General features: G+C 42.1%; 2 protein-coding genes across 9 annotated transcripts in view; both read right to left on the reverse strand.

Moving 5' to 3' along the window:
* Positions 1 to 9032, reverse strand: part of apold1b (apolipoprotein L domain containing 1b) — a 38859-nt gene extending 29827 nt beyond the window's left edge. For 5 of the 8 annotated variants that reach the window (XM_055229147.1, XM_055229139.1, XM_055229143.1 and 2 more), the window contains exons 1-5: positions 8352 to 8444; positions 7476 to 7542; positions 6650 to 6712; positions 6106 to 6165; positions 5119 to 5184 (exon numbers count right to left, since the gene is read on the reverse strand). In XM_055229147.1, the coding sequence (XP_055085122.1) occupies positions 5119 to 5184; positions 6106 to 6165; positions 6650 to 6712; positions 7476 to 7541 (255 nt within the window). In that variant the 5' untranslated portion in view covers position 7542; positions 8352 to 8444. Of the gene's footprint in view, positions 1 to 5118; positions 5185 to 6105; positions 6166 to 6649; positions 6713 to 7475; positions 7543 to 8351; positions 8445 to 8697 lie in introns of those variants that run through there. The other 3 variants (XM_055229146.1, XM_055229145.1, XM_055229142.1) reach the window with 2 other exon arrangements.
* Positions 9033 to 10717: 1685 nt separating this feature from the next.
* On the reverse strand, positions 10718 to 27679 carry LOC117386142 (uncharacterized). Its single transcript, XM_055228915.1, has 30 exons — positions 27582 to 27679; positions 27043 to 27106; positions 26147 to 26187; positions 24054 to 24989; positions 22858 to 23031; positions 22015 to 22158; positions 21841 to 21900; positions 21699 to 21758; positions 21598 to 21633; positions 21460 to 21510; positions 20729 to 20779; positions 19837 to 19902; positions 19292 to 19375; positions 18772 to 18879; positions 18419 to 18469; positions 17823 to 17873; positions 17622 to 17681; positions 17228 to 17284; positions 16469 to 16513; positions 16296 to 16367; positions 15471 to 15554; positions 15306 to 15389; positions 14946 to 14990; positions 14811 to 14882; positions 13020 to 13088; positions 12915 to 12954; positions 12738 to 12795; positions 11838 to 11992; positions 11493 to 11683; positions 10718 to 11401 (listed from the first exon to the last, which is right to left on the reverse strand). Exons 3-30 carry the CDS (start codon positions 26174 to 26176, stop codon positions 10994 to 10996), a joined length of 3342 nt encoding a protein of 1113 aa, XP_055084890.1. The 5' UTR covers positions 26177 to 26187; positions 27043 to 27106; positions 27582 to 27679; the 3' UTR covers positions 10718 to 10993.
* Positions 27680 to 27882: the final 203 nt, after the last annotated feature.

Below are 27882 nucleotides of genomic sequence, written 5' to 3' on the forward strand. Positions count from 1 at the left end.
TTTCTCTCTTTTCTCTCTGTTCTTTCTCTTTTCTCTCTGTTCTTTTCTCTCTGTTCTTTCTTTTCTCTCTGTTCTTTTCTCTCTGTTCTTTCTCTCTTTTCTCTCTTTTCTCTCTGTTCTTTCTCTCTTTTCTCTCTGTTCTTTCTCTCTTTTCTCTCTGTTCTTTCTCTCTTTTCTCTCTGTTCTTTCTCTCTTTTCTCTCTGTTCTTTCTCTTTTCTCTCTGTTCTTTCTCTCTTTTCTCTCTGTTCTTTCTCTCTTTTCTCTCTGTTCTTTCTCTCTTTTCTCTGTTCTTTTCTCTCTGTTCTTTCTCTTTTCTCTCTGTTCTTTCTCTCTTTTCTCTCTGTTCTTTCTCTCTTTTCTCTCTGTTCTTTTCTCTCTGTTCTTTCTCTTTTCTCTCTGTTCTTTCTCTTTTCTGTCTGTTCTTTTTCTTTTCTCTCTGTTCTTTCTCTTTTCTGTCTGTTCTTTCTCTCTTTTCTCTCTGTTCTTTCTCTCTTTTCTCTGTTCTTTCTCTCTTCTTTCTCTCTTTTCTCTCTTTTCTTTCTCTCTTTTCTCTCTGTTCTTTTCTCTCTGTTCTTTCTCTTTTCTCTCTGTTCTTTCTCTCTCTTCTCTCTGTTCTTTCTCTCTTCTCTCTGTTCTTTCTCTCTTCTCTCTGTTCTTTCTCTCTCTTCTCTCTGTTCTTTTCTCTGTTCTTTCTCTCTTTTCTCTCTGTTCTTTCTCTTTTCTCTCTGTTCTTTCTCTTTTCTCTCTGTTCTTTCTCTTTTCTCTCTGTTCTTTCTCTTTTCTCTCTGTTCTTTCTCTTTTCTTTCTCTCTTTTGTCTGTTCTTTTCTCTGTTCTTTCTCTCTTTTCTCTGTTCTTTCTCTTTTCTCTCTGTTCTTTCTCTCTTTTCTCTCTGTTCTTTTCTCTCTGTTCTTTTCTCTCTGTTCTTTCTCTCTTTTCTCTCTGTTCTTTCTCTCTTTTCTCTCTGTTCTTTCTCTTTTCTCTCTGTTCTTTCTCTCTTTTCTCTCTTTTCTTTCTCTCTTTTCTCTCTGTTCTTTCTCTCTTTTCTCTCTGTTCTTTCTCTCTTTTCTCTCTGTTCTTTCTCTCTTTTCTCTCTGTTCTTTCTCTCTTTTCTCTCTGTTCTTTCTCTCTTTTCTCTGTTCTTTCTCTCTTCTTTCTCTCTTTTCTCTCTTTTCTTTCTCTCTTTTCTCTCTGTTCTTTTCTCTCTGTTCTTTCTCTTTTCTCTCTGTTCTTTCTCTCTTCTCTCTGTTCTTTCTCTCTTCTCTCTGTTCTTTCTCTCTTCTCTCTGTTCTTTCTCTCTTCTCTCTGTTCTTTTCTCTGTTCTTTCTCTCTTTTCTCTCTGTTCTTTCTCTCTTCTCTCTGTTCTTTCTCTCTCTTCTCTCTGTTCTTTTCTCTGTTCTTTCTCTCTTTTCTCTGTTCTTTCTCTTTTCTCTCTGTTCTTTCTCTTTCTCTCTGTTCTTTCTCTTTTCTCTCTGTTCTTTCTCTTTCTCTCTGTTCTTTCTCTTTCTCTCTGTTCTTTCTCTTTTCTTTCTCTCTTTTGTCTGTTCTTTTCTCTGTTCTTTCTCTCTTTTCTCTCTGTTTCTTTCTCTTTCTCTCTGTTCTTTCTCTCTTTCTCTCTGTTCTTTTCTCTCTGTTCTTTTCTCTCTGTTCTTTTCTCTCTGTTCTTTCTTTTCTCTCTGTTCTTTCTCTCTTTTCTCTCTGTTCTTTCTCTTTTCTCTCTGTTCTTTCTCTTTTCTCTCTGTTCTTTCTCTCTTTTCTCTCTTTTCTCTCTGTTCTTTCTACTCTTTTCTCTCTGTTCTTTTCTCTGTTCTTTCTCTTTTCTCTCTGTTCTTTTCTCTCTGTTCTTTCTCTCTTTTCTCTCTGTTCTTTCTCTCTGTTCTTTCTCTTTTCTCTCTGTTCTTTCTCTTTTCTCTCTGTTCTTTCTCTTTTCTCTCTGTTCTTTTCTCTCTGTTCTTTCTTTTCTCTCTGTTCTTTCTCTCTGTTCTTTCTCTTTTCTCTCTGTTCTTTCTCTTTTCTCTCTGTTCTTTCTCTTTTCTCTCTGTTCTTTCTCTTTTCTCTCTGTTCTTTCTCTTTTCTCTCTGTTCTTTCTCTTTTCTTTCTCTCTTTTGTCTGTTCTTTTCTCTGTTCTTTCTCTCTTTTCTCTCTGTTCTTTCTCTTTTCTCTCTGTTCTTTCTCTCTTTTCTCTCTGTTCTTTTCTCTCTGTTCTTTTCTCTGTTCTTTCTCTCTTTTCTCTCTGTTCTTTCTCTCTTTTCTCTCTGTTCTTTCTCTTTTCTCTCTGTTCTTTCTCTCTTTCTCTCTTTTCTTTCTCTCTTTTCTCTCTGTTCTTTCTCTCTTTTCTCTCTGTTCTTTCTCTCTTTTCTCTCTGTTCTTTCTCTCTTTTCTCTGTTCTTTCTCTCTTCTTTCTCTCTTTTCTCTCTTTCTTTCCTCTCTTTTCTCTCTGTTCTTTTCTCTCTGTTCTTTATCTTTCTCTCTGTTCTTTCTCTCTTCTCTCTGTTCTTCTCTCTTTCTCTCTGTTCTTTCTCTCTTCTCTCTGTTCTTTCTCTCTTCTCTCTGTTCTTTCTCTCTTCTCTCTGTTCTTTCTCTCTTCTCTCTGTTCTTTCTCTCTTCTCTCTGTTCTTTCTCTCTTCTCTCTGTTCTTTCTCTCTCTTCTCTCTGTTCTTTTCTCTGTTCTTTCTCTCTTTTCTCTGTTCTTTCTCTTTTCTCTCTGTTCTTTCTCTTTTCTCTCTGTTCTTTCTCTTTTCTCTCTGTTCTTTCTCTTTTCTCTCTGTTCTTTCTCTTTTCTCTCTGTTCTTTCTCTTTTCTCTCTGTTCTTTCTCTTTTCTTTCTCTCTTTTGTCTGTTCTTTTCTCTGTTCTTTCTCTCTTTTCTCTCTGTTCTTTCTCTTTTCTCTCTGTTCTTTCTCTCTTTTCTCTCTGTTCTTTTCTCTCTGTTCTTTTCTCTCTGTTCTTTCTTTTCTCTCTGTTCTTTCTCTCTTTTCTCTCTGTTCTTTCTCTCTGTTCTTTTCTCTCTTTTCTCTCTGTTCTTTCTCTCTTTTCTCTCTGTTCTTTTCTCTGTTCTTTCTCTTTTCTCTCTGTTCTTTTCTCTCTGTTCTTTCTCTCTTTTCTCTCTGTTCTTTCTCTCTGTTCTTTCTCTTTTCTCTCTGTTCTTTCTCTTTTCTCTCTGTTCTTTCTCTTTTCTCTCTGTTCTTTTCTCTCTGTTCTTTCTTTTCTCTCTGTTCTTTCTCTCTGTTCTTTCTCTTTTCTCTCTGTTCTTTTCTCTCTGTTCTTTCTCTTTTCTCTCTGTTCTTTCTCTCTTTTCTCTCTGTTCTTTCTCTCTTTTCTCTCTGTTCTTTTCTCTCTGTTCTTTCTCTTTTCTCTCTGTTCTTTCTCTTTTCTGTCTGTTCTTTCTCTCTTTTCTCTCTGTTCTTTCTCTCTTTTCTCTGTTCTTTCTCTCTTCTTTCTCTCTTTTCTCTCTTTTCTCTCTGTTCTTTCTCTCTGTTCTTTCTCTCTTTTCTTTCTCTCTTCTCTCTGTTCTTTCTCTCTTCTCTCTGTTCTTTCTCTCTTCTCTCTGTTCTTTCTCTCTTCTCTCTGTTCTTTCTCTCTTCTCTCTGTTCTTTCTCTCTTCTCTCTGTTCTTTCTCTCTTCTCTCTGTTCTTTCTCTCTTCTCTCTGTTCTTTCTCTCTTCTCTCTGTTCTTTCTCTCTCTTCTCTCTGTTCTTTTCTCTGTTCTTTCTCTCTTTTCTCTCTGTTCTTTTCTCTCTGTTCTTTCTCTTTTCTCTCTGTTCTTTCTCTTTTCTCTCTGTTCTTTCTCTTTTCTTTCTCTCTTTTGTCTGTTCTTTTCTCTGTTCTTTCTCTCTTTTCTCTCTGTTCTTTCTCTTTTCTCTCTGTTCTTTCTCTCTTTTCTCTCTGTTCTTTTCTCTCTGTTCTTTTCTCTCTGTTCTTTCTCTCTTTTCTCTCTGTTCTTTCTCTCTTTTCTCTCTGTTCTTTCTCTTTTCTCTCTGTTCTTTCTTTTCTCTCTTTTCTCTCTGTTCTTTCTCTCTTTTCTCTCTGTTCTTTTCTCTGTTCTTTCTCTTTTCTCTCTGTTCTTTTCTCTCTGTTCTTTCTCTCTTTTCTCTCTGTTCTTTCTCTCTGTTCTTTCTCTTTTCTCTCTGTTCTTTCTCTTTTCTCTCTGTTCTTTCTCTTTTCTCTCTGTTCTTTTCTCTCTGTTCTTTCTCTCTTTTCTCTCTGTTCTTTCTCTCTGTTCTTTCTCTTTTCTCTCTGTTCTTTCTCTTTTCTCTCTGTTCTTTCTCTTTTCTCTCTGTTCTTTTCTCTCTTTTCTCTCTGTTCTTTCTCTCTTTTCTCTCTGTTCTTTCTCTCTTTTCTCTCTGTTCTTTCTCTCTTTTCTCTCTGTTCTTTCTCTTTTCTCTCTGTTCTTTCTCTCTTTTCTCTCTGTTCTTTCTCTCTTTTCTCTCTGTTCTTTTCTCTCTGTTCTTTCTCTTTTCTCTCTGTTCTTTCTCTCTTTTCTCTCTGTTCTTTCTCTCTTTTCTCTCTGTTCTTTTCTCTCTGTTCTTTCTCTTTTCTCTCTGTTCTTTCTCTTTTCTGTCTGTTCTTTTTCTTTTCTCTCTGTTCTTTTCTCTCTTCTCTCTGTTCTTTTCTCTCTGTTCTTTCTCTTTTCTCTCTGTTCTTTTCTCTCTGTTCTTTCTCTCTTCTCTGTTCTTTTCTCTCTGTTCTTTCTCTCTGTTCTCTCTGTTCTTTCTCTCTTTTCTCTCTGTTCTTTTCTCTCTGTTCTTTCTCTTCTCTCTGGTCCTGACGTCTCTTGACTCTTTGAGACTTAAATCTGTTAAAGTCGACGTTAAAGCTGCACTGTGGGACTTTTCTAGTGGACGGTCCGCCGCTCTCTTGCCTCAGTGGAGATGTTTTTCCTTTGTCTGTAATGTTCCACATTAGGGCTTTACGCTCGTCTGCACCGAGTCGGCACAAGGTCAAGTTACAGATTAGATCAGCGGAGAGGCGAGCTCCAGTGAGAATGGACTTTACTAATGCCACACTGTGAAACTTTCCAGACAATAACAGCACAACCAAAGAAACGAGCAGGAAGCTGAAGCTCATCTGAAAAGTCTCACACTGCAGCTTTAAAGTTTGATCATTTATGTTTCATTTTCACCTGAAACGCGACGCCGGCCTCGTCCAGAGAATCTGAAGACGACGACGCCACGACTGAAGCGGCGTCCTGAAACAGAAGAAACACACGAAACAGAAGAAACACACGAAACAGAAGAAACACACGAAACAGAAGAAACACACGAAACAGAAGAAACACACGAAACAGAAGAAACACACGAAACAGAAGAAACACACGAAACAGAAGAAACACACGAAACAGAAGAAACACACGAAACAGAAGAAACACACAAAACAGAAGAAACAGAAGAAACACACGAAACAGAAGAAACACACGAAACAGAAGAAACACACGAAACAGAAGAAACACACGAAACAGAAGAAACACACGAAACAGAAGAAACACACGAAACAGAAGAAACAGAAGAAACACACGAAACAGAAGAAACACAAAACAGAAGAAACACACGAAACAGAAGAAACACACGAAACAGAAGAAACACACGAAACAGAAGAAACACACGAAACAGAAGAAACACACAAAACAGAAGAAACACACGAAACAGAAGAAACACAAGAAACACACGAAACAGAAGAAACAGAAGAAACATATGAAACATTAAACACACAAAACAACATGAAACACGTGAAACACAATAGAGTTTTTATACAGAAACAAAGATTCAGCAAAATCAAATCAAATCATCAGTCAGATGCCCTCCCTGTGTGTCAGATGCCCTCCCTGTGTGTCAGATGCCCTCCCCGTGTGTCAGATGCCCTCCCCGTGTGTCAGATGCCCTCCCCGTGTGTCAGATGCCCTCCCCGTGTGTCAGATGCCCTCCCTGTGTGTCAGATGCCCTCCCTGTGTGTCAGATGCCCTGTCCCATGTTTCTTGTGTCATTTTTCTCAGTTCTTCTGGTTTAAAAAACAAACAGAATCTTTTTATTAAAACTGAAAAATATATAATATAAATTAAATTCTGAATCTGGACAGAATCACAGCCCTGAAAAATGAGTTTAACTCCACAGACCTGAGCTGGAGACGACCTGAAGGGGTTCACTCTGTGCATCACTGACATGACTCCAGTCCTCTGTGTGAGAGACGCACAACTCAACACTGACACACACACATTCAAACAACAACATCTGCTCAGTGTAAAGCACAGGCCACTCACCTGTGTGTGTGTGTGTGTGTGTGTGTGTGTGTGTCAGGACTCACCTGTGTGTGTGTGTGTGTGTGTGTGTGTGTGTGTGTCAGGACTCACCTGTGTGTGTGTGTGTGTGTGTGTGTGTGTGTGGGTGTGTGTGTGTGTGTGTCAGGACTCACCTGTGTGTGGGGGTGTGTGTCAGGACTCACCTGTGTGTGTGTGTGTGTGTGTGTCAGGACTCACCTGTGTGGGTGGGGGTGTGTGTGTGTGTGTGGGTGGGGGGGTGTGTGTGTGTGTGTGTGTCAGGACTCACCTGTGTGTGGGGGTGTGTGTCAGGACTCACCTGTGTGTGTGTGTGTGTGTGTGTGTCAGGACTCACCTGTGGGTGTGTGTGTGTGTGTGTGTGTGTATGTGTATCAGGACTCACCTGTGTGTGTGTGTTCTCTGAGTCCTGTTTGTTTAAACTGTGTGTGACCGGGTTCTCCAGCTCCTACAGAAAAAACACATTTTTTTCTTTTTGTTAATAATAAAGTGGATTTTTCAGGAGCTGCACTTCACTGTTTGTGGATTTTTATCTAAATAAAACTCTGACTTTTTCAGATGGATCTGTTTTTATAAATTAACTCTTCAGATAAAAACACACATGAAGTAAGAATTTACCATAGACTGAGTGTGACGTCCCCCATAACGTTCAGCTTCAGTCAAATGAAGCTCATTGAAGCAGAGACCACAGAGCCAATCAGGAGCAAGGCTGGGGAAGGCCACGCCCCTTTACTTCTAAAATAACCACGATTATCGATGAACCTGACGCCGTTAGCCTCCTGTTAGCATCAGAACGGAAGGTGATGGATGTAAGCCCCGCCCCCACAGAGGAGTGTTCACCTGTGGGGTGTTCTCACCTGTGGGGTGTTCTCACCTGTGGGGTGTTCACCTGTGGGGTGTTCACCTGTGGGGTGTTCTCACCTGTGGGGTGTTCTCACCTGTGGGGTGTTCACCTGTGGGGTGTTCTCACCTGTGGGGTGTTCTCACCTGTGGGGTGTTCTCACCTGTGGGGTGTTTTCACCTGTGGGGTGTTCACCTGTGGGGTGTTCACCTGTGGGGTGTTCTCACCTGTGGGGTGTTCTCACCTGTGGGGTGTTCTCACCTGTGGGATGTTCACCTGTGGGGTGTTCACCTGTGGGGTGTTCACCTGTGGGGTGTTCACCTGTGGGGTGTTCACCTGTGGGGTGTTCTCACCTGTGGGGTGTTCTCACCTGTGGGGTGGGTCGTGGGGGGACAGGTGGTTGTGTCGGGGGTCGCTCTCTCCTGAACATGTTCATCCTAAAAACAGAAACATTAAAATAATAAACAAACTAAAACAAACAAACAAATATCAACTGAAAACAGAGCAGGCCCGAGTCTACAGGGGCAACAGAGTCTACAGGGGCAACAGAGTCTACAGGGGCAACAGAGTCTACAGGGGCAACAGGGTCTACAGGGGCAACAGAGTCTACAGGGGCAACAGAGTCTACAGGGGCAACAGAGTCTACAGGGGCAACAGAGTCTACAGGGGCAACAGAGTCTACAGGGGCAACAGGGTCTACAGGGGTAATAGGTCACCATGGAGACGAGCTTTACTTTTTGCATAAATAAAACATGGAGACTTTAATACCACACTGTGGAACATTTGAAGTGGACAGTGTTTAAATGTTTACATTTATTTCTTTGTCTATTTGAGTTTGACACAAAACAGACTAAAGTTTCTGTTTTAATATAAAAAGTGTGATTTTTAAATGTTTAAAATTGTCCCACACAGGCCGCCGTGGACTCATGTTATTGTCACGTGACTCTTACCCACGTGGACAGAAGTGTCCTCAGGTGAAAAGTATCAGTTTAAATTAAACACCTGTGTCTGACAAAACAAGGACACGAGGACCGATTATCACCGATTATCACCGATTATCACCGATAAAACAAACATTCTGCGGACACGTGTCAAATAAACAAAGATTTAAAGAAATTTAAAGTTTGTCACTGATATAAAACCTGCGCATGCGCACACACGTCCTTCAGAGAGCCGTGTTAAAGAGCCGTGTTAAAGAGCCGTGTTAAAGAGCCGATCTGCCTTAAATCCTCCAAAACAAACTCACAAACTCCACGCGGAGGTCTGCGTCACGTCACATGAAACTCCAGGGACAAAAGCAGGACAAAACCCAGGGACAAAAGCAGGACAAAACCCAGGGACAAAACCCAGGGGCGTGACTGTGGGATCAGGGGGAGGTTAGAGAGGAGGGAGGGGGTGAGGGGGGGAGTCTTTTCCGCGTCAAGGGAAATTAAAAACTGAATTGTCCTTTGTCTTTTGTCTCGGTCTGGAGCTGATGTGTCTCCGCGGGGACATGTCTCTGGGGACATGTCCACATGAGTCAGATAAGGTTCCGCCTCTGGACAAACTCCGCGCTGTTTAAAGACGAGGACAGAGAAAAGAACGAGACTCACCTCAGAAATGTGTCCAAATGTGTCCAACGAGACAGAAACACACGGTCTGTCTCAGTCTGTCCCGGGTCCACGCTCTGCCTCTGTCCCTGTCCCTCTGTCTCTGTCCCTCTGTCTCTGTCTCTGTCCCTCTGTCTCTGTCCCTCTGTCTCTGTCTCTGTCCCTCTGTCTCTGTCCCGCTCCTCACTTCTCTTTTTTCTCGTTTCTTCTGAATCTTTCTGTAAAAACAGAGACGCCCCGTTCACAGACTAAAGCTCAGATTACGGAACTTTCTCAGAGATGGACAAAGGCAGAGTCATGGGAGCGTCATGAAAACGTCCTGTGAAACACCTGAGTCTACAGGGGGCGTGGCCACGTACAGGGCACGTACAGGTCACGTGGGTGTTTCATAAACATGTTCCAGATCATGAGAAGAGATTAGACTGAATCATGAATAATACTAGAGTACTGCACTGAGTACTGCATCGAGTACTGCATCGAGTACTGCACTGAGTACTGCATCGAGTACTTCATCTACCTCAGAAACAGAACTTCAACTGGAAAAATGAAAAGATCTGGAAGAACAAAAACAACAACAACATAAAAACAACAACATAAAAACACAACAACATAAAAACAACAACAACATAAACACACATCAGAAAAAGACAACATTTTACAAAGTCTCATCATCATTTGTCTGGAGTGTTAGTTGTTTCAGTTCTGATTCAAGAGAGTCAGAGTCAGAGTCAGAGTCAGAGTCAGAGTCAGAGTCAGAGTCAGAGTCAGAGTCAGAGTCAGTGTGTCCCTTTAAGGATGTGATCACAGTGAACAGTGTCGTGCTTTATTCTGACCTGTTGAACATTTGAGTCATTTTTTCTGTGTAAAAGTTTGTTTGTCCTGATCTAAAGTTTAAACACTAAAAATAATCTTCAAATAAGAAACATTCTGAACAGAATTCTCTTTTCATTAATGACACATTAAATCACATTAAACTGGATTTTGCTCAGTGCAGAACAGAAATGATGAGGTCTGATGATTTAACTGGTTTTGGCGCCTCCTGGTGGTGATAATCGTGCACTGCACCTGTGTCTCCTAAAATCAGAGACTGATCCATGTGGGATTTTTGTATCAAAAAATACTTTTATACATATTTTTATACATATTTTTATACATATTTACTCGGCTGTTTTGGCCAAACTAAATATCTGTCTCTGCTGGAGATTTAAAGTCGATATCGTGTCTGCTAAAAGGAGCACATATCGGTCCTGTATATCGGTCTGTATCTGTACATCATAATCTTATTTTAGGTATAACTCTGCTGATTTAAAGATGCACCGTGGAACTTTTCTGTTGAGTCAAGTTTAATGCTGTTAAGTAGAACATCACCTACTCAGTTAAAAAGAAAAATAAAATAAATTCAACATTCTGAGGTTTAAACAGAACAAAAATATGACGTTTATAATCAGACTTTATTCACAAAGATTCATATGATCATTATAATAATAATAATAATAATATTAATAATAATATTATTAATAATAATAATATTAATAATAATAATATTACAGGAGCATGTGTCAGACTCATGTTTAAAGGTTAAATATTCATACAGAACAAAACTGATTTAGTCTTTTATCGACAGAGACACGTTTGATTCGTCATTTTAACACATCAGGATTTATAATAAACACATTTACATTTCATTTATAATTTTCCCATGATTCCTGTTTGTCCTGATGCGTCTGATCAGATCAATTTACAAAAGACACAAAAGACACAGAGAAGTCCATGATACAACATCCACATCATGATTTTATATATTTATACATTTTAGTGCAAAAAAAAAACACAATTGGAGCCACGACCAAACGTCTCCTGTACATCTCCACCTCTCTCCACCCCTCTACCTCTCTCCACACTTCTCCACACCTCTCCACCCCTCTCTCCACCTCTCCACCCCTCTCTACACCTCTCTACACCTCTCCACACCCCTCTCTACCCCTCTCTACACCTCTCCACCCCTCTCTACACCTCTCTACACCTCTCCACACCCCTCTACCTCTCTACCCCTCTCTACCCCTCTCTACACCTCTCCACCCCTCTCTACACCTCTCCACCCCTCTCTACACCTCTCTACACCTCTCTACACCTCTCCACACCCCTCTACCTCTCTACCCCTCTCTACACCTCTCTACACCTCTCCACCCCTCTCTCTACCTCTCTCCACCCCTCTCTCTACCTCTCTCCACCCCTCTCTACACCTCTCCACCCCTCTCTCTACCTCTCTCCACCCCTCTCTACACCTCTCCACCCCTCTCTACACCTCTCCGATGGCGCCCTGCAGCTCCTCTCTCACTCCGTTCAGTTCTATGAGACATTCATTCAGCACAGAGGCCACGTCTTTGATTTGACCTACGACCTCTTTCCTACAGCCCTTCTTCAGCTCGCGGGTTCCGTCCTTCAGGAAGTACTTGTCTATCCCCTGAAACAAACCCTGCACCGAGGAAATCGCCTCGTCCAGGGACTCCGTGGCCTTCATGACGGGCTCGTCCACCTGCCCGATCATCTGCACCGCCCGCCGCACCTCCCAGTCCTGGGCGTAGTGCTGCGTGCCCGAGCGCAGGAACGGGTGACCGCGCAGTTTGGACAGGCCCGTGTTTGAGAAGTGAAGGATCTTTGACAGCTCCATCAGGTGAACCTCGTTTTCAAGAAGCAACGTCTCCACCTGAAAGAAACGGGAGAGAAACGAGGTGAGACGGTGAGAGGAGGGGCAAACGGAGAGACCAACGGACAAGCGCGGGACGCCGGAGACGAACCTTCTTCCTGTCGCTGGTGTTGTTCACGTTGTCCGATATGACGGCAGAGGCGGAGGTGATGCCTCCGGCTGCGGCCACGCCCACTCCTACCGCTGTGACGACCAGAGATGTACCGAGTGTGAATGGAGCCAGGACCAGTCCAGTGATCGCAGTCACGCCCCCGACCGCCGTGGTGGTGCCTCCTGTGATACCTGCCCACAACGTGTCAGAGTCAAGTGTTCATGCTAACGCGAGCGCAACAGGGCGGATTTAAGAGGCTAAAGTAATAATCATTTTTTTAAATCTGACTTGAACTTTAGAAACGTGGGGGGGGGGGGTGGCCAGGTGAACAGGTGAGCCGTTTACCTGCGATCCGGGCTTTGCTGTGGAATTGGCTGATGTCGTCTGCGATGGCGTGGAGGGTGATGACGGACTGCCACAGGACCTCGGCACGCTCCACAAACACTTTATTAAACAGACGCAGCCCACGGTCCACTTTATCGGCCAGACCAGAGAACGACCTGAGGAGAGGAGTGTGAGCGACGCCACGTCCACAGGACAAGCACAGTTTATATGTTTGGATTCTTCAGGGCAAAGTAGCTAACCTGCTAGCATAGATGTTACATTTTTGATTTATGAGACGCCAGTGTGAGAATGTATTTTAACAACACTCCACATGACCTCACCTCTGACCTCTGACCTCACATGACCTCTCCTCTGACCTCACATGACCTCACCTCTGACCTCACATGTCCTCACCTCTGACCTCTGACCTCACATGTCCTCTCCCCTGACCTCTGACCTCCTCTGCTCTAGTTTAGTCACAGAACTGTCTGAGCTGAAGTGAAATGGACTAAAGTGAGTCCTGTTTCATCCTCCAGGGGGCAGTCACACTCTTTTCACTTAATGTGTTTTTCTTTATTTTGAGAACTACATTTTATCCACAGAAACATTAAAGTAAAATATATGGAATTATGAAAAGAAAAAGGTCAATTACAAAATGTTATATATATATATATATATATAAATCCTCCCTTTGCTCAAACATATTTAGTCGAGTTATTTATTTGTGACATAATTCTGTATCTCACTTACACTCACAAAACCACTGAGGGGGCGTGTCCAAACTGTACCAATACAAAATGTACAAACCACATGATGACGTCTGCCAAAGTGATGAACACGAGGGGAACAAAACAAACCCGCGTGTGTGTGTGTATATATGTGTGTGTGTGTGTATATATGTATATATGTGTGTTTTCATACTTGGACTCGTCCTCTTCTTGTGTCGTTTCTTCTTCGTCTGACGGCAGCTCGTCCCATTCTGAACAAACACATATTTACACACAGTTTATAATAAAGTACATAAAGTATTTGTCCTCACGTTCCACGGTGTTCCATATTTACAGTATATAATAAAGTACATAAAGTATTTGTCCTCACGTTCCACGGTGTTCCACCACTCCATCAGACTGTCCGTGTCCTGCAAACACAACACTCAGGTTTGTTGTTGTTGTTTAAATGATTTGTGTTTATTTTGTCACTGACCCCGTCCTCGTCCTCGTCCTCCATGTCGTCCATGGAGCGTTTGTCCTTTTCGGACGCCATAAACTCCGCCTACAAATACACACTGTGAAAACTGTACACGCCGAGAGCGGCTGGCGGAGGTCAGAGGTCAAAGGTCAGTGATACGGAGGCCACCCATACAGAGGTCAGAGGTCACAGAAATATTTAATCTGTTTCTCACATTTATGAGGAAAGGTGTCAAATTCACAGAGCGAGTCCAAACATGTCCCTGTGTGTCAGATGCCCTCCCCGTGTGTGTCAGATGCCCTCCCCGTGTGTGTCAGATGCCCTCCCTGTGTGTGTCAGATGCCCTCCCCGTGTGTGTCAGATGCCCTCCCCGTGTGTCAGATGCCCTCCCCGTGTGTGTCATATTCTGTCTTTGTACTTTAAACTGTGACTTTGATCAGACCTTGTATTAAACCCTCAGACGCTCAGCCCGACTCTGACCCCACACACTGACCTCTGACCTCACACTGACCTCTGACCTGTGACTACACACTGACCTCTGACCCCACACACTGACCTCTGACCTCACACACTGATCTGTTACATTCTCATTTTCTTCAGAACATTTTTACAGCCGACGTCTCTGGATCTGACCCATTTTATTTATAATTGTCAACAGTGAGTTTTCTCTCAGTGTGTGTGTGTGTGTGTGTGTACTTGTGTGCATGGGGGTGTGTGTGCATGTGTGTGTGTGTATGTGTGTGTGCATGTGTGTGTGCATGTGTGTGTGTGTATGTGTGTGTGTGCATGTGTGTGTGCATGTGTGTGTGTGTATGTGTGTGTGTGCATGTGTGTGCATGTGCGTGTGCATGTGTCTAAACCTCGTGCTCAGTGAATCATGAGCTGAAGCTGATCTGGTCGAATGAAACCAGATTTGAAGCAGATAAAGGAGCAACTGAACTTTAGTGAAGGGGCCGTGTGCTGTCGTCACGCGTGGACACGGTCACGCGTGGACACGGTCACGCGTGGACACGGTCACGCGTGGACACGGTCACGCGTGGACACGGTCACGCGTGGACACGGTCACGCGTGGACACGGTCACGCGTGGACACGGTCACGCGTGGACACCGTCACGCGTGGACACCGTCACGCGTGGACACCGTCACGCGTGGACACCGTCACGCGTGGACACCGTCACGCGTGGACACCGTCACGCGTGGACACCGTCACGCGTGGACACCGTCACGTCCCTCGTCCAAACGCGTCTCACTGGGTCGTGTTTATTCTGACATTTTGTGGAGGTGAAGAAAAGTGTGAATGTTTTTTCCAAATGTCTTTACGAGACTTTGGTTGTGTCGTTATTTAAATAAAGATTCAGGTTTAATGATGATGATGTAATCTGCCCTGACGCAGCAAAGCATCATGGTCCATGTAGTTCTGTCAGACTGAGACGCATCGACGTCACTGAGACTTTATTATTGTTTCATCTCTGGTTGTGTCCATGGAGATGTTCCACAGTTTGGCATTAAACATGTCCAACTCCATGGATTCAAGCAGGTGAAGCCACCAGACAAAGTTACAGGTCAGATCTGTGGAATGGCGACCTCCTAAGAGTAAGAATAAATGTTTTTCTAAGATGTTTCTGAGTAAAAACGTCTGAAATTGAGTCAATGCAACATGGATGAGTTTAACGAACCAAACATGAGACGTTTTAGGCCAAAATAAAAAAAACAAATCAGGATATCGTCTGAATCGATACTATGGAACCGATACCTGATCCGGCTCATGTTTCAGTATCGTATCGGTGCATTCTAAACCAAACTCACCTGAGCCGCCTCTGATGTGAAGTCGCCCGACGCTGCTCCTGAAAAGTCGTCCAGCTCCTCCATGGATTTGCTCTGAATAATTTACATCACGTTTAAATTTAAATATATTTAAAACTCGTGAACAGAACGACTCACCTTGGATTTGAACTTCTTAAACACTTTGAGCTTGAACGGCTTTTTCTGCAGAAACAATTCAAAGTTAAACTGTGATGTATTTTACATTTTTCACAACTTCCAATTTTATATTTTTATTTTATACTTTATATTTTAGTTTATATATTAAATTTTATATTTATTGTATTTTTTAAAAGTTTTTTTTAATGATTATTTTATTATTATTATTATGTATAATTATTATTTATTTTTTTCCAATAAGGAAGTCCCATGTCTTTATTTTGGTTTTCTAGTTCCTGCTGATCTCGATGTGATTGTGACATTATTGACATTTATTTATTTATTTAATCTTTATTTTATCTGATGTTTCTGTGGTTTTACCGGTTCAGACGCGTCGAGTTCGTTGTCGTTCGCTTCAGTCGGACTCAGAGCCTGTTTAAGAGCGTCGACATCTTCAAATTCTCCCTGTTGCAAAAACACAATGAGTTTAGATATTTTCACAAATATAAAACCAGATTTAACTGAAATAAAACTCTTTAATCGAACATTAAAATGGTCCTGAGCGTCGAGGCGTTCAGTCGACTGGTTCATCTTGGATTTTGTTGGAAGAGGCTTCAGTTTGGACGATTTCTAAAGCAACAAAAACAGACACGAGTAAATAAAAATCACATTTTGACACGTTTTACTGAATTTTAAGTTTCATTTGGACTTTTTCAACTTCGGGCCTGAAATGTGTCAGTAAAAATCTGCAAAAGGAGGAACTATCAGGAAGAAAAATCTAAATTATTTAAGTACTTCTGCGAATGACAACGGCCAATCTGTGCAATGGCTCCTCCCACCTCCAACACCACCACAACCAGGCCCCCAACACAACCGGGCCCCCCAACACAACCGGGCCCCCAACACAACCGGGCCCCCAAACGTACTCGCCAACACTACAGCCTTCTAAGCTCATGTTTTTAAGTAGTATTTTATTTTATCATTTAATTTAATTTATTTCAAATGTATTTTAAATAGATTTTTGTATTTTTTTATATCATTTTCTATTTATTTATTATTATTGTGTTGTTTTTTTTTGGGGGGGGGGGTTTGTATTCTTTTTTTTATTAGAAAGTCCCACTTCTAGTAAACCTTTACCTGTGACGCAACAATCCAGGCAAAATGCAAACAGAGCATTTTAAAGTGCTCAGAGAAGAAACAAGAATGAACAAAGAAAAAATACAACTAGAGGCATGTTCTGACCAGAGGAAAACAATAAAACACAAAGAACCACTCCCCCATCACACACACACACACACACACACCCCTATACACACACACATATATACACACACAGACACACATTTGTGTCGTATAAACTTTAAACTTCACCAGCTTCAGCTCCTCCGCTTCAGAATCCTCCTCCTCTTCGTCCAGACTTTTGGACTTTTCAGAAAAATCAGCCTGAAAAATCAAATTCAGCTTTAAATTCAGTTCAGACGTGACTAAAGATAAAAGTGTTTATATAATTGACTGTAAATGTTCAGATTTTATATAAACTGAACCTTCAGTGAGTGGAGACTCGGGCTCATCAGGTCCAGTCCGTCGTCCTGAGGCACAAACACACAACTGAACACGAAGTACACAAATATACACAAAACTACATGACTCAAACTATTTAATCTGATATTTGACCCATTTGTCGTTTTATCGTCGACACGACCAGGACAAAGTCTGAACACGCCTCTCATTCAGTGTTTTACTTTTTAGTTTTATTTCTACATTTTACACAGAATAAAACAGATGTGTGAGGAAATATGGCCTTATGTAGTAAAGATAAAACTACTAAATATTTTTCTACTACCACCACTACAACTACGAGTTCTAAAGTTTACGTAGTTCCATCCTGTTCTTCACTAAACCTCCGTCTTTGCTCTTTATTTCACACCAAAGTTTCTCAGTCGACTTTTGGACTTTTCATGTCGTGTTTTTGATTCATAAAAAAAAAAAAAATACCATCGTCCTGAAAACAAAGAGACACGAGGTCATTTTGGTCTAAATTAGAGGTTAACGTTTGGTTTTAACGTTTGGTTTTAACGTTTGGTTTTAACGTTTGGTTTTAACGTTTGGTTTTAACGTTTGGTTTTAACGTTTGGTTTTAACGTTTGGTTTTAACGTTTGGTTTTAACGTTTGGTTTTAACGTTTGGTTTTAACGTTTGGTTTTAACGTTTGGTTTTAACGTTTGGTTTTAACGTTTGGTTTTAACGTTTGGTTTTAACGTTTGGTTTTAACGTTTGGTTTTAACGTTTGGTTAAAGTCTGACCTGTGTGTGTTTTCGTGGCGTGGGGCCGTGAGCTCCTTTAGGCTCCTCCTCACTGCTCTGAAACACACACACTTTCACACAAACATCTCAAGAAAAACTGTGATTATGTAAAGCTGCAGTATGGAACTTTCTGGAGGCGCCACGTCACCCGAATGATTCCATGGAAACAAAGTTAAAGCCACACTTTGGCGATAATATTCCACAGTGGAGCTTGAAACGTGTCTGTCTGCGCGGAGAATGTTCCAAAGGAACAACATTTCCATGGAAACAAGCTTCAGAAGGCCCTAAGAGTCAGGTTTGTGGAGATGCGAGCCGCCTCAGAGTTATCCGAGGTCATTTCTCGTCTTAAAAAGTTCCATACTGTGGCTTTAAAGTCAAACATTGCAGTAAATACCTTGCTGAAGCTAAATGCTTTATTTCGCAGAAGTTTTAAATTCTTCAGTTTGGACTTTTTCTGAAACAAAAATGAACAAATTTAAAAAGCTTGACGTTATATCTTTAGTTTTATTTTTATTTTGTGTCAGGGTTCATCTGCCCTCTAGTGGTCGGGGCATAAATAAACTTAAAGATGGAGTTTAAACAGGATGAAACTCACAGACTGAAACTCGTCTCCACTTTCTCCCGAGTGTTGATCCAACGTCGTTCCCTGTCGTTAAAACGAGATCACACTGGACTTACTGTGGATTAAAGGTGCAGTACGGAACTTTACTGGTAGAGGGTCGTCCACCTGCCCGTCTCATGGAGGTATGGAGATTTTTATGTATTTTAATTTATATGTATTTATTTACTTTTAAAGTATTTACTTATTTTTTTTTATATTTTAGTTTAGTTTTATTTTTTTTACTTTATATTAGATTTTTTTTACTTTTTATATTTGATTTTTTAAACTTTTTATATTTGATTTTTTTATATATATATTTGATTGATTTTTTTTTTACTTTTTTATATTTGATTTTTTTTTTTTACTTTATTATATTTTTCTTTCTGGTCCATTCAAAAGTATTTAATTGTGACGTCATCGGGAAAGATCATGTTACACCTCCATTTTATAAACAAACTCATGAATATTCAAACTGTAAAATCTCCACCAGTAAAGTTACATAATGTGTCTTTAACCAGTGGCTGTGAGTCCGTGTGTGTGTGTGTGTGTGTGTGTGTGTGTTTGTGCGTCTCATTAAATACACACGTTACCTCTGAGTGGCGTCTGACCGAGTCCCTCAGACTCGTTTTAAACTCAGGATCCTGTCGGGAAATAAAAACATTTTCAACTGTGTATTATCTTATTTATGAATAACGTATAAAGTAATAAAAATAAATCAAACTTTAGACTATTTTTACACAGAAAACATCAGATTTATGCAGTAAAGAAAAAAGTGAAATAAATCTAAATATATTTATAGTTATTTTACTTTTTATTACATAATTCAAAATATCCTCCTTCATATAAATCTGTGTCTGTGTTTATAAATGTACAAAGTAATAAAAACAAACGTAGAGCGAGGGGGCGTGTCCACACTGTCCTGGTCATGTGACTGTGGCGTTACCTTGGCTTCATGAGGCACATTTCCGTTGGTTCGTTTGTGGTCGGACAGAGACGCCGCGGCCGACGCCCTCCTCAGTAAACTGCTCACTTTGTCTTTAAAATGAGGTTTCTAAAAATAAAACATTTAAATGTAAAAGACCACGGTGAGATGTTTGACGGAGCTGAACGTCTAAACATTTATAACCAAACACGTCGCTAACGCAAGACGGCGCCCGCGGGGAAAGACGGACCTGATGTGTCTGTAAATCCAGATATGAACATTAATAACAGACACAATAGTGAAATAAAAACCCCAGGATCATGTAGAGGGTTAATACGAACATTTAAGACCAGAATGACGAGAAAATAGAAAATGAATTGGAGCCAGAGACAATGGAGCAGGAAGTGCACCATGATCATGTCAGTGTATGCTAGCAGGTTAGCTAAGTCCACACAGTCCATGGTCTGGCCTGCAGTGGATCATGTGCGGTTCATCTGTAGTTCGTGTGCGGCTCGTGTGCGGTTTGTGTGCGGTTCTTCACCTTATGCTCCGCCCATTGGTCTGGATCGTCTGTGTCTTTTTTAATCTCTTGAGAAGAATAACGGCCTGTGTCTGAGAAATCCTCCTGAAAACACAAAAACACAAATGTGCAGCGTTTTTATCACAGAAAAAAAGAAAAATCTGTTTGTATCATTTGTAGTTTGTTAGACGAATGAAACAGGGATTATTTAAACTGAAACAGACGAATGAAACAGGGATTATTTAAACTGGTGGAAAGTCACTGTTTCAGTTTAAATAATCCCTGTTTTATTCGTCTGTTTCAGTTTTTGATGCTGCTGTTGTACATATTTTCTCCCTTTAAGTATTTCATTTGATTTTTTAAGCAGATCTTTTTAACTTTGTGCATGCTCTTATTTGTATTTGTATTTGTATTTATTCAGTGTGTTTATGTTGCACTTTTTCACCGTATCAAGTTCCTAGTTTGTGAACTGTGTTCACAGACTATGGCAATAAAAGTCTAATGATTCTGATTTAAATAATCCCCGTTTCATTCGTCTGTTTCAGTTTAAATGTTTTGTGTTTTACTCTGGATGATTTCCGTGAGCTCATTTGACTTCTGCTTCTGCTCGAACACTCGTCTGAAGACCAGCCCTGAAACAAAGAAACAAAGAAACAAAGACGTCAGAAAAACCAGTTTAACGATTTAGAGCAGAGATTAAGCCCGAGGATCAGTGTGTGTGTGTGTTTGTTTGTGTGTTTGTGTGTGTGTGTTTGTTGGGGTGTGTGTGTTTGTGTGTGTGTGTTTGTGTGTTTGTGTGTTTCTGTGTGTGTGTTTGTGTGTGTGTGTTTGTGTTTGTTGGGGTGTGTGTGTTTGTGTGTCTGTGTGTGTTTGTTTGTTTGCGTGTTTGTTTGTGTGTTTGTTTGTGTGTTTGTTTGTTTGTGTGTGTGTTTGTTTGTGTGTTTGTTTGTTTGTGTGTTTGTTTGTGTGTTTGTTTGTGTGTTTGTTTGTGTGTTTGTTTGTGTGTGTGTTTGTGTGTGTTTGTGTGTGTGTGTTTGTGTGTGTGTTTGTGTGTGTTTGTGTGTGTTTGTGTTTGTTGGGGTGTGTGTGTTTGTGTGTGTGTGTGTTTGTGTGTTTGTTTGTTTGCGTGTTTGTTTGTTTGTGTGTTTGTTTGTGTGTGTGTTTGCTTTTCTGTGTGTGTCTGTGTTTGTTTGTGTGTTTGTTTGTGTTTGTTTGTGTTTGTTTGTGTTTGTTTGTGTTTGCTTGTTTGCGTGTTTGTGTGTGTGTTTGTTTGTTTGTGTGTTTGTTTGTGTGTTTGTCTGTGTGTGTGTTTGTTTGTGTGTGTGTTTGCTTTTCTGTGTGTGTCTGTTTGTGTGTGTTTGTTTGTGTGTTTGTTTGTGTGTGTGTTTGCTTTTCTGTGTGTGTCTGTTTGTGTGTGTTTGTTTGTGTGTTTGTTTGTTTGTGTGTTTCTGTGTTCACCTTTGAGTCTCTTCTGGAGGGGATGGAAAAGCTGAACCTTTTCTCCTTTTTCTGTGGAACATTTTGTGTTAAAAGTTTGACAAATAAAAAAACAAAACAACAAACACTAACAGTCAAAGTTTGGACACACACACTTTCTGTTTTTTTACTTTCTACATTTTATCCAGACACAGAAAACATCAGATCCATGAGATAAATGGAATTAAGTGGAAAAGTTAAATAAATATATAGATTTTTATTTTAAATTCAAATCTCCGCCCTGTCCAAAAATATTTAGTAAAGTTATTTTGGTCAATGGAAAATAATCCCATTTTTATACAGCAACACACACACACACACCCCCCCCCACACACACACACACACACACTGGGGTGAGGTTAAGTGTCTTGCCCAAGGACACAACGACAGCATGAATCTGTCACATCTGTTTTATTCTGTGTGTAAAATGTGACCTCTGACCTTTAAGTCGAGAGCGGGATTCAAACCTCCAACCTTCAGATCAGTGGGCGAACGCTCTACCGACTGAGCCACTTTTCTTTACATCTCACTGTATTTTCCAGAGTTTAAGTCGCACCAAAAAATGTAAAATAATGAAGAAAAAAACCTGATTTCTCTTATGAGTCACACGCCGGGACAAACTGAAACAGTAAATCCAAACGACTTCATGTTTCTCTGGATTTAAAACGTAGGAAGTTGTAAAAACTAAAGTCCAGTTAAATCTCGTGACTCGCCTTTGAGCCGCCGTCTGCTTCAGGGTCGTCGTTCTCCGAGTCGGTTCTGGCCTGAAACAGAAAACACATTTATTTATTTAAAAGCATTTTAAAGTTAAAGTGTTGTATTTCCGCGGTGGGACTAATAAAGACTCGTACCATGAGGGACTCTCGGCGCAGTCGGAACGTGCCGCGCTGCAACAAAAAACTGTTACCTCAGAGAGAAAAACCATCAAATGTGTGTTAAAAGTTTCATTTACAGGTCTGAAGTCGGGCTGGACCTCAGGACTGTCCTCGGGCCAGTCCTCCACACACTGCTCCTGTTTCACATTCACAGAAAAATAAACGTCTCAACTATTCAAATAAAAACAAAAACAGCAGCGTCATCGTATTTAAACTCACCTGACCGATGAGAAGGATGTTCTCAAAAACAACGTAATTCTCTGGATCCACCTGGTCCGACTTTAAATGAGGGAAAAAAAACACAAAATGAGACGTCTCCTTCGACAGCCTGGCTCCTGATTGGAGTTCTGTCCTCGAGTGTCATAGCAACCAAAGAGCCAAATATAAACTCACTTTCTTGTGTTTGCGTCGTACGACCGGAGCCTGAAGCTGAGGAGCTTTGAAGGGGAATTTCGGGGACAGTTTGGGAGGAGGTTTGGGACTGAGGTCTGGACCGAGGTCTGAGGACGGCACCGTTTCAGCCGGTTCAGACACATCCTGAAACACGGAAAAAAACAAACAAAAAAATATGAGCAGGTTCTGTCGAGTGAAGTGAAGGGGGTGAAGTCCGTGAGAAACATGAACTTCTGCAACCGACTAAAGGGGGCGGGGCTGTAGACTGTGAAGGGGGCGGGGCTGTAGACTGTGAAGGGGGCGGGGCTGTAGACTGTGAAGGGGCGGGGCTGTAGATGGTGAAGTGACAAATATATTTGGGCGTGAGATCAGCAGGTCTTTGATCTGTCCCATTACAGCTCATGCACCTCTAATACTACAAACCCCACAATGCTTTGCTAAAGTGCTGGCTCCGCCCCCTTCTCTTCCGTTGACTCATTATCTCCTGTCGTCTCAAATTTAATCCACTCATTTTGAAAAACAAGCAGATCAAATTTTTCTATAAATATTTAGTTTGGCCCAAGACTCAAATTCACAGAGGGACAAAAATAAAAACTCTGAGTTTGACCTTGATGTCGACAAAATAAAGACGTAAAGTCAAACTGAAAAGTGAAAAAGACAAACGTGTGGTGTAAAATGTCAAAGAATATAAAGTCATATTTGTGAACTTTAGTGTGGGCGGGATGTTCAGGATGTTATCGATCGTGGTCATTATCGTGGTCATTATCGTGGTCATTATCGTGGTCATTATCGTGGTCGTTATCGTGGTCATTATCGTGGTCGTTATCCTGGACAGATACTGACCCTGAGCGTGTCCTGCGCGGGCGGAGCAGGAGGGGACGGTCTCTGGGGTTTGGGGGGTTTATCGGAGGACGTGGGTTTGGACGAGGCGGTGGTGTCAGAGCCGACGGAGGTGACGGAGGTCCGAGCGCGTCTGATGCGAGGGAGGGGCTTAGGAGGTCGTCTGAAGGTCGGCACCTGGAGAGAAACGAGGGACAAAGATACAAGTGAAGTGTGCTTTGTTTCTGCGCCGCGTCTGTGGACTGGACGCCTGTGATTCGTCTGATGCGTTTGTCTGGAATGTCCCGTGTCACCAGGTCGATAAACACAATTAACACAATTACAGGTGTTTATATTAGGAAACTATTTTCACTGTGGGCGGGGTCACCTTCTCACAGACCTGACCTACTCCACCTGCTTGTCGTCATAGCAACAGACAAGTTTAATGCCATTTAGCTGACTTTCCTTTCAGTGCACCTTTAGGTTTATAAACTGTTTCAGAGTTTTGTGTTTCTGTTTTCAGTTTAATCAAATCTATTTCTATAAAAACAGAACAATACAACTCCTGTGTGTTAAATACCAGGGAGAAGAGGAAAAAATAAAATAAAATAGAGACTCAACCCTGAAACTGAATGTGAAAAGTAGTTTTAACTTAAGTAAACTCATTCACTTTGTACCACGTCTATCATTCATTTTCTTCTCTGTTTCTATCTCTGGTCAAGTCCTGTTATGTTTTGAACTCTACTGTTTTTGTTTTTTCATAAATAAAATAAATTAAAAAAAAGACAGAGGGCGCTGTTCCATAGTCTGAACCACAAAAACACAATCCTCATCATAGGCGTCATTTATCTCCTATTTATACCTCCATCCTCAGACCCAAAGCAAACAAAACTAACAAAGAGAACAACAGAGCGAGCCCGTAGCTCATTTAGGCTGAAGTTCTGGTGTCGTTAGCGCCTCCTTCAGACAGATATAAGGCAGTGTCCAGCAGGAATGTGACCAGAACTGAAGAAGCGTCTTGTAGGAGCGAAGACGTTTGGACGATCGTCCAAACGTCTTCGCTCCAACGTTTTGTCGAGTGACAGATTGAACTTTTACAACGACTCACAGCAAGAATGAAGGTTTCACTTTTAGCAACAGAAACAAAAGAATTTTTATCGTGCCGTACTCCGTGTGTCAGGAGTTCTACTGTCGTCACGTAAATAATAAAAACGACGTACGTGTGTGAGCGTCGGCGACTGGTTTGGCGAGGTGCACTGGCTGTTGGCCTGGATGAGCGGGGTGGGCTGGAGGATACTGTGCTGCGAGCCCTTTGGAGTGGTCAGGACGATCTCTTTGGGTTTGTCCGACGAAGGCGCGGTCGCTTTGGGGGACCGGACCGGAGGAGCGGGCCTCGGAGGAGCGGGCCTCGGAGGAGCGGGCCTCGGAGGCTTGGGTCTGCTCGGAGCGACTTTAAACGCATCAACGATGCCATTTGTTTTGGGCGAAACGGGACTAAAAACATCGGAAGCGTCCAGTGACGCGTCTTGGAAAGGATCCGAGAGTTTCAAAGGGGAATCTGCGAATGGATCGTCGAATTTGGAAAAGTCGATGTCCCTCTTGACGTCACTTGGGAAAGGGTCCACGCTGCTCGAACTGGAAAACGGAGAGAAAAGATCCAGTTTGTCGTTTGAATTTGCGGTGAAAAGATCGTTGGTTTGAACAAACGCTGGCGACTGGTTTCCCTTTTCGTTATTACTGGAATGTTCTGTGTAAAATGCTTTTGCGGCTGATTTGGGCTGAAACAAACTGTCAGCGCCGTCGAAAGACTCGTTCACTTCCTTCGAACGAGCTGCTGTGAATAAATCCTCCATTTCTGACTTGTTGCCGTTGAGCAAGGCGGACGTCTGCGTAGTTCTGAATAAATCCGGCGAATCCAGAGTCACGTCGAGAAGCTCTGGAGACAATTTTGACTTTTGGGAAATATCTGGAGCTGGTTTAGCAGAAAAGTTTAGAAATAAGTCGTTTTGTGGGAGGGGATCGGTCTGGTTTTGTCCCGAGCTCCTGAGGAACATCAGTGAACTCTGAAGCTCAGGAGGAGGGTCAAAAACAGAGGCCACGTTTGAAGAGTCTGTCCACGTTTGAGGAGAATTTTCCACCGGGCGAACGGCGTTTTCCTGCGATAAAATAAAAACAGGTTAGTGATCAGAGTCCAGAAGAAATGAAACGTCTTAAAGATCCTGGACTCAATGTTCTCGATGGATCTGAGCTCAGACGCACCACAAGGCTCGAGGTTAAAATAAGTCAACATCTAATTAAGTGTTTCATGGTTGATAATAAGGAAGTATGTGGTTGTCATGCTAATTGTTGTTATCTTTACCGTCACCACAAACCTCTGGTCTCATATAAACTAAGCACCGTGAACATCCTGATGACTCACCATGATGAGGTCAGAGGAGCCACTATCAAACATCACACATGTTTAATTGTCTTTATGGAGATGTTATCGTTTTGTCTGGAATGTTCCGTAGTGTGGCTTTAACCTAATCAGGATGAGCGAGGCCTCGGGTTCATCTGTTTGTTAAATCTTTTGTGACGCTCCGGGAGGCGGCTCATGTGACTCTGAGCTTTAAAATACGTTTAACTGTTTGGTTTTAGGAAGACGATGCCTGGAATGTTCCACAGTGTAGCATTAGAAACATCTCCAACTCCACAGAGACAAGCGGACGAAGCAGATCTGTGGAGAGGCGACCCCGTGAACGACAAGAATCTAAGACCCCGTGCTTCTCTGGGACGTGTGAGCAATAAAACCAACTCAATTTAATGCCACTGTGGAACTTTCCAGGCAGCTCACTGACCTCATGAAATAAAAAGCACTTTTATGAAAAATCTGTGGAACGAAAACTGAAACGAGCTTCAGTCGTTCAGTGTCAGACCAGGAGCCACTGAACTCACCGCAGAGGAGGAGGTGAAGGAGGAGGAGGTGAAGGAGGAGGAGGTGAAGGGGGAGGAGGTGAAGGAGGAGGAGGTGAAGGAGGAGGAGGTGAAGGAGGAGGAGGTGAAGGGGTTGGTCGAGGAGCCGTGGACTCCATTCTGTGAACACAAGACGACATTTTTGTTTTGTTTTGTCCCTGAGCCGATGACACGACTCAACAAACTGGATTTTCAAAACAAACATGACGAGAAGTGACACAGCACAAAGATAAAGACGAGTCATTCACAAACACACACACACACACACACACACACACACACACACGCTGACACACACCCTAACACACACCAGGCCAACACCACCTCTATCAAACTAAAAATAGGTGGTGTTTATTTTTACCTGAGCTGCTGCAGAGAGATCAGTGTCCATGATCAGAGACTCTGAGGACGACAACACAACATGATGACACAACAACACAACAACATGATGACACAACAACACAACAACATGATGACACAACACCACAACAACATGATGACACAACACCACAACAACATGATGACACAACACCACAACAACATGATGACACAACAACACAACAACATGACACAACACCACAACAACATGATGACACAACAACACAACATGACGACCTGTCAGTGAAACAGTGACGAGTCCGTCACAAAAACATGTTTAAAAAAGTGAAAATAAACCATAAAACACTCAGACGTATAAAAGTCTCACACATGTGTCAGGGCCTCAGAGTACTCAGAGTACTCAGAGTACTCAGAGTACTCAGAGTACTCAGAGTACTCAGAGTACTCAGAGTACTCAGAGTACTCAGAGTACTCTCACACTGAGGTCATTAGGACCTCTACTTAGACATAAATGATGCAGTACAGTTACTCTGTACAGAGTACTCTCAGTACTTGTGTTTTTATCGTCTGTACCAGTGACACGTCCTGATTTTATTCACTGTTTTTTGGTTTGGAGACACTGACCAAGAGTCAAGAAGAAAACTCTGACTCAGCCCATGAACACACACACACACCTGAGCAGGTGAACACACACACACCTGAGCAGGTGAACACACACACACACACCTGAGCAGGTGAACACACACACACACCTGAGCAGGTGAACACACACACACCTGAGCAGGTGAACACACACACACCTGAGCAGGTGAACACACACACACCTGAGCAGGTGAACGCACACACACCTGAGCAGGTGAACACACACACACCTGAGCAGGTGAACACACACACACCTGAGCAGGTGAACACACACACCTGGGGCTGGTCTTCAAAGTGACTTTGAGAAACTCTCGTCTGCATTTTCTCCAGAGTCTCACGTCTGAGAAGAAAAAAGAATCAGGTCAGATTTAAAGAGAGAAAATACACACAAATACACACACCCCTACACACACACATACATATAAATACACACATAAATACACAAATATCTAAATACACACACACATCTGTAAGTATCTGTCAGTAATGAAGTACTCACTTTTGTTACTGAAGTAAAAGTACAGAGGTAAAAACAAACTCCAGAAACACACTGTCCCACTGTCTCTGTCTCACTGTCTCTGTCCCACTGTCTCCGTCTCTCTTTCTCTGTCCCTGTTTGTCTCTGTCCCACTGTCTCTGTTTGTCTCTGTGTCTGTCCATTTTGTCCTCTGTCCATTTTGTCCTCTGTCCATTTTGTCCTCTGTCCATTTTGTCCTCTGTCCATTTTGTCCTCTGTCCATTTCGTCCTCTGTCCCTGACACATATTTCCCTGCAGTTCTGTCAGTTGTTTGACTTAAATGTTTTGTTAAACTCACCTGAGTCGCTCTGATCATTTTATCCAAAGTTTAAATTTCAGATCAAACTCAGTCGATCCTTGAGTTTAATCCTCTGCTGCTGCTGCACGAGGCTGATGTGACTCACCTGTGTCAGGCAGGTGCGCGTGGACCTGTGCGTGGACCTGCGCGTGGACATGGGCGTGGACATGGGCGTGGTCACGAGTGAACTTCCGGTCCACATCTTTTCAGAATAAAAGCTACTTTAACAAAAATGTGTTTGTCTTTCCAAACGAACTAGAACCAGCAGCCCCAGAGAGAGAGACGTGAAATGTGCAGGTTT

Source organism: Periophthalmus magnuspinnatus, chromosome 18 (genome assembly GCF_009829125.3).
Source record: "Periophthalmus magnuspinnatus isolate fPerMag1 chromosome 18, fPerMag1.2.pri, whole genome shotgun sequence".
NCBI lineage: Eukaryota > Metazoa > Chordata > Actinopteri > Gobiiformes > Gobiidae > Periophthalmus > Periophthalmus magnuspinnatus.